Source organism: Pelecanus crispus, chromosome 4 (genome assembly GCF_030463565.1).
Source record: "Pelecanus crispus isolate bPelCri1 chromosome 4, bPelCri1.pri, whole genome shotgun sequence".
NCBI lineage: Eukaryota > Metazoa > Chordata > Aves > Pelecaniformes > Pelecanidae > Pelecanus > Pelecanus crispus.
Genome location: NC_134646.1, coordinates 35,359,520 through 35,365,519, shown reverse-complemented (window position 1 = coordinate 35,365,519; position 6,000 = coordinate 35,359,520). Strand labels below are relative to the sequence as shown.

General features: G+C 41.2%; 1 protein-coding gene across 1 annotated transcript in view; it reads left to right on the top strand.

The window, feature by feature from the left end:
* The first annotated feature begins 653 nt into the window (after positions 1–653).
* The window catches only part of CCSER1 (coiled-coil serine rich protein 1), a 662,304-nt gene continuing 656,957 nt past the window's right edge, over positions 654–6,000 (top strand). Inside the window, exons 1-2 of the mRNA XM_075709669.1 lie at positions 654–1,974; positions 4,558–4,745. Coding sequence (XP_075565784.1) covers positions 654–1,974; positions 4,558–4,745 — 1,509 coding nt within the window. The remainder of the gene's footprint in view (positions 1,975–4,557; positions 4,746–6,000) is intronic.

Sequence of the window (6,000 nt, the reverse complement as noted above, 5' to 3'; positions counted from 1 at the left end):
TAGCTTGACTGCAATGCCAGCATTTTCTCTGCTGTGAGGTGATACATACAGCCTTTAGCAGGAGCACATAAAGGAATTAAAAATACAACTGAAAATTCAGTGAAGATTGGAAAATTTAAATCCTCTTCTTTCTTGCGAAAATTGGAGTATTTAGGAAAACAAAGTAATGTTTTGTTATACTCAGACCATGAAAAATCAAGTCTCTTCTAAGAGAGCTTACAGTTCGTAAGAAGACTTGTCCCAGGAATTTACAAAAACACGGACATTTGGGTGATACATCTTTTGGCCTGTAGATTTTATAGTGTTACCCAGCGTGATCTGCATTGTATATTATATCATATATAATACTGTATCTCTTATCTATAGAATGTTTTGGGCCACATGTTTGCTCAGTGGCTGGCTTTTCATTGCTGCCTACTGGAACATCACTTTTTGAAATTCTAAAAATCTCCAGTAATGCATACACAACAACTTGGCAGCTGTACATAAAATCGATGTTGACATCTCATGTATTTAGGCTGATTTAAAGCCTGTTCAAGTAGACTTTGAGGCTGAATCATTTATCTTTTTTCTTTTTTTTTTTTTTTTCTTTTTCCCCTCTCATCCCAGATTAGTTTATTGGCTGCGAAGAGCCACGGACACTTTGTGCCCTGATGGGGGACTCAGGATCCAGACGATCAACTCTAGTATCTCGGTTGCCAATATTCAGGAGAAGTATTAGCCGGAGACACGACTCCCTTCCTTCCTCACCTTCTTCTGCTAGTGCCATTGGTGTTCACACCTCCTCCCCATCCAGCACTAACTCCAGCTCAGGGAGCACAGGCAAGCGCCGGAGTATTTTCCGCACTCCTTCCATTAGCTTCCATAACAAGAAAGGGAGTGAACAGAAGCCTGACTCGGCTAGTCAAAATGCTAACATCTCAAATGGTGCCCAGTCCTCTCTCAGCACTTTTCAAAAACTTAACTTAGAGGAACACATTAAAAGCAGAGGAAGGCATTCGGTTGGCTTTGGCAGCTCACGTAGCAAGAAGATAACAAGGTCTTTGACAGACGATTTTGAAAAGGGAAAGGAGCCCTCAGCTAATAAGAATGTCTTTATAAATTGCATAAGCTCTGGGAAGAATGAGGGTGATGATTCAGGCTTTGCAGAGGAGCAGAGCCGATACTCTGTCAAACAATCCACACGAAAACTTCTCCCTAAGTCTTTCTCATCGCACTACAAATTTTCTAAACCAGTTCCGGAGAGTCAGTCGGTTTCCTCTGTGCAGCAGTCCAGGTGCTTGCTGGAGGTTAAGTCGTATGTGGAAAGTGAACCTGTGATTGCCAAGTTCTCTCCTCCATGTTCGTCTGAGATGACAGAGTGCATGGGAAGCTCCTTGCAGTCCCCCCTGCTCTCAGCTGACCTCACGGCTGCCCAGACCCCCTCCGACTTTGTCGCCCTGACGGAGGATTCTGTTTCGGAGGTTGATGCTCTGCCCAGCAGCGGGACTGGGGCTCTGCTCGCAGAGGGTTTTGGCCACAATGTCTCTACCTCTCAGATCTTCTTTAATCCTGCTGCTGCTGCTGCTCCTACGAGGGAAACAGATATTGTGGAAAGTACTGGCCATTCTGCTGGTGTATCTCCTGCAAGTCACGCAAGCTCGTGTAGCATTGAATCTAATATCTTACTCAAAAACTCAGCTGCTAATCAAACAAAAGTATTGTTGCAAGCCAATGAACTACATATTAATGATGCCAGGCACGTAGGAGAAATTAACTCGGCAAATGCACATTTAGAAACCTGTGCGTTACAGCATAGAGAAGAACCAGTGATACCCTCTCCAAAAGCACAGGGGTTGAGTGGGGACAGAGATGAAAGCACGCCATCTAAGCACACGAGAGAGACAATTACTGTAATGGAGTCTAAGATTGTTCCATGTTCTGAACCTCAGTCCTTTAAAACACAACAGGGTTATGAAACAAACCGTTCTAAAGGTACGTCTCATGGTCTTTTCGTTGTTGAGTTTGATGGGGTTATTTTGGCCTCATTTCTTCTGTAAGAATTATTTGGTCATAAAGTGTTTTTGTAGAGTTGCCAGTGGTAGCTAGGAAGTTCTAAAGTTATGAATTGTGCCCTCCTCCCAAAATTGTAGGAATTAAACAAAAAGTCTATGATTTTTTGAGCTCACGTTTTACAGTTTGCTAACACCCATCAGTGCTGTTCGTAGCTATGTTTTCCTGTAGTAGAAAATGAATTGAGAAGGGAGTATTGATTCTTGCCTCTTGTTGAAGGCTGAAGCTGGGATTATTGAGGCATGCCTATTTTGGACTTAGGCCAAAGAGTTACACTGTTTGAGATAGAAACATCGCCAGAGAACTAAACCTTCTTTTAGTCTGGTTATGAAAAATAACACAGTTTATCTTATATTGATTGGGGTTTTGAAATTTGCCAACTCGCTTGCTGTGTTCAGCTGATGTTATAGAGTAGCTTGGAGCAGATGTTTCTGTGGCAGAGTATGGGAGATCCTATTTTTGCTTCCATCTGAAATAACATTGTGCAAGTTCTCATTATGTAATCTATGAAACCGAGAGAGTTAATTACCATCTTCATTTCACACTGGATCTTTAGCTTATGGAAAGGAATTTGGAAATATAACAAGATTAAGTGAAAAGGCTGTGCCTAGAAATCCCAGTCTATAGACATGCAGATGAATAAAGGCACCAGGCCCTTGAGTGAAGGACATCTGTCGGAAGACAGCTATCTCTGACAGTTTATTTCCTCAAAGCAACCTAAAGACTGGTGCTTTCTTGCATAATCCTGAGGCTGTATCCGATGATTTGTGAACGTTAACAAGGCTGCATTTATATTTTTTGTATTAGAAGACGAATGAGTGTAAACTCATACGAATTCATACCCATCTTTTTGCGTGGACATTCATCTAGGCATGTAGATTATAAGCAATCAAATGCAGTTTTGCTGTTGGAATTATTTGTCACTGCAAGGCTTGGTTGGATGTCTTGTGCATAAATGGCAATATAAAGTCAGATCAATTCACTAAATTAGCTTTCACCAGAAGGCACTTGTTTCCCTCAGAACCTTAGTCAATTGGAAGAAAAAATATTTCCATTTATGTTACTGGTCCTCAGCACTCAGTTGGTTTTCCTTGCAACATTGGCTCATCTGTGAATGAGCTCATCCTTTTGAAGCTGACTTACTAGGGTGTACTGCAGAACAGCAAGTGAGCAGCTCGGAATGATGTTTAGAAATACACAGTGCATTTGAAACTCATGCACTGGCAGTTATATATTTAATCTGTATTTCTGGAAGGCAGCTAACTGCAGTTGAAACTGTGATAGAGGGATTTTTGCAAATGGGATTCATGGTCAGAGAAGCACTAGAGCTAATACTGCACTATATAAGTCGATGATTAATTGTTAGGGTTTTCTAGTTCTGTTCAAAATGCAATTTTTTTTGCCTTGTGTGGTGAAGAATGTATTTAAAATCAGAAACTAGCCAAGCATACAAAGGGACCGTTGAAAAAAGATATAAAAACCTGCCATATGAAATGAAACAAATACAGAAAAAGCTTACATGGCATTCAGTAAGATATGGTTATAAGTAGTTATATCTGTTACAAACAGACTGTTTTGAACATTTGGTTTTGCTAAAACAGTATTTAAAACCAGATGTGAATGCAAAATATTTGTGTGCATTTTCTTTGGTAATAGATATTTACTCTTCCGTAGCTGGTCTCATAGCTGATATCATTATAGATGGCGTCGTGAACATGACATTAATGTATGAGCAGGTTTGATGTGCCACATATTTCTTAGTATACCTTCATATATTTTTATGTGATACGGATTTTTTTTTTTAAAAGCCTTAGAGAAAATGTCTGTTCTCTTGCAAAAGGCAAAAGAAGATAAGATTTTCTGTTAGATTTATTATGTTGTTATGCTTTTCTCTTTCCCCATTTCTAACTTTGCCCTAACACCTCAAAATGTAATTTTTCTCCTGTTTTCTCATGTGTTATTGTTTAACTGGAGTTGGGGACTGGGATTCAGCCTGCTGGCTGCAGGCTAGGTTTGGAGGGTGCGGATGCAGGGTGGAGCTAAGAAGGTCAAACAGAAACAGTGTGCAGCCCTATCCTACGCAGTGGTAACAAAGCTGTGACCTGGCCCTACAAAACCTAGACTTGCTTTGGGATGCAGGTTGGGTTTTGGCACCAGTGGACCAATGGTAGTTTCTTTGGTGGATTTTACTGGACAGCAGTTTGGAAGTGCTCTAGAATGAGGGGAGAAAAGAAAGGATAGGATGGAGCAAAGGTCCTTCTGGATTCTGTGAGGAGCTGTGGACTGGGCTGTAGCGTGCTGAGCGTGTGAGTCATTGGGGGCTGAACAGTGAACTGGTGGCCCAGGTGACACTTTTGTCTAGGTAAGCAGGATCTGCTTTCTACAGAACATCTCTTATGTGATTGCCTTTCAATGTAAGCATTTCAAGCAAAGCAGTGTTCTCATTAAGAAAACTGTTGTAGACTAATTCTCTGTAATGATTGCTGATTGCTTCTCTATTTGTAGTTGATCTTGCCAATAGCTTCAGTCCATTCCGAGAAGGCAGATTTGTTGAGAAACGACTGAGATCCTCTTCAGAAGGTACTGCTGGAGGCAGTCGGCTGATCATAAAACCAAAGGATGGAAATACAGAAGAGCTTAACAGCCTACGGAAGCAGAGAGCAAGCTCATCCTCTTCAAAAATGAACAGCATGGTGAGTTTCATTCCCATATGTGTAAGTTTTTGTTTTTCTGTGATTGGTGTAACTACAACGAGAAACAGCAACTTTACAAGTAATGGATGGTAATAAAGTGGGGGAGGAAGCTGTCTCAGGCTTCCAGAATGTCATCCACGCTCAGCTACAGATATTAAGGTTTTTTTTTTTTCAGGGTGTGACATTGTGAAAAGGTTTGCGTACCTTCTCTGAAGAGATTCTTGTTGTCATGCTTTGCTGATTTGCCTGGGAGAAAAACACTGGGAGAAGGAACTGCAGCAAAATTCAGCATGACTGTTTCTGAGCTTAAATACAGTGGGTTGCTCTGTGGCAACATTTTATTGTTACTGGGTTAGTTGTTTCATGGACTAATGTCTGCTGTGAGTGAGATCAGATTCAGACCAGAAGTTGGATGGGGAGGAAGTTGTCTGTAAGGAGGCTCATTTGAAAAGTCTGAGTGGTTCCTTTTGAAACTGGTAACAAGTTTGAATGCTTTCACTCTGAGTGCAAGGTAAGGAGGAAAGGCAATGATCTCTTCTGAGAACCATTGAGGGTCCCAGGACTGGAAAAGCTAAGACAGATCTGATGACTACAATAGAGTACTTTTGAACCCTCTTCTAGTGAAACAATAGTAGAAGGAACTGACTGACTGACAAGTTTGTGCTTTTCTGTAGCCAGTGAGAATAAACATTTTAAGATGAGTGGAATTTCTACTTATGCATGTGCTCTCCAGTGAGAGAAATAAAGAAGGTGCTAAGATTGAACATCTACAGCAATAGCATCCACACTTTAGCTTATGAGAATCACTAAAACTAGTTTTATGGCCATTATTAGTTTGAATAACTGTGTGCTGCTTTGGCTGACGCTAAATGTAACATCTTCTGTCTCACCCAAGAAGCCAAGGAAGGCTGAAATTGTCTTCCTCTGTGAGACTTGCCCATGCTAGTTCGTGGTTGGTCACTTAAAAATAGGTTGCCAGAGAAGGATCTGATTTAGTGTGAAATTCCCTTACGGAAACTGTGGCGGAAAAATGGGGCTTGGGGGTTTCTCAAGAGGATGTGAAATCTGTCTTTTGTCTTGGCAAATCTCACCCATGTGTCTGAATGTATCATCCAAATGTTCCTTTGTGGCTGGGCTTACAAATGCTGCTGTGGATGGCAGGAGAAAATTACATCAGTACCAAGCACATTCTTACTATGTACAGCTGATGCACAACAGATGTTCCAGTGTACCAGTGTCCTGAAGCAATGGTCAC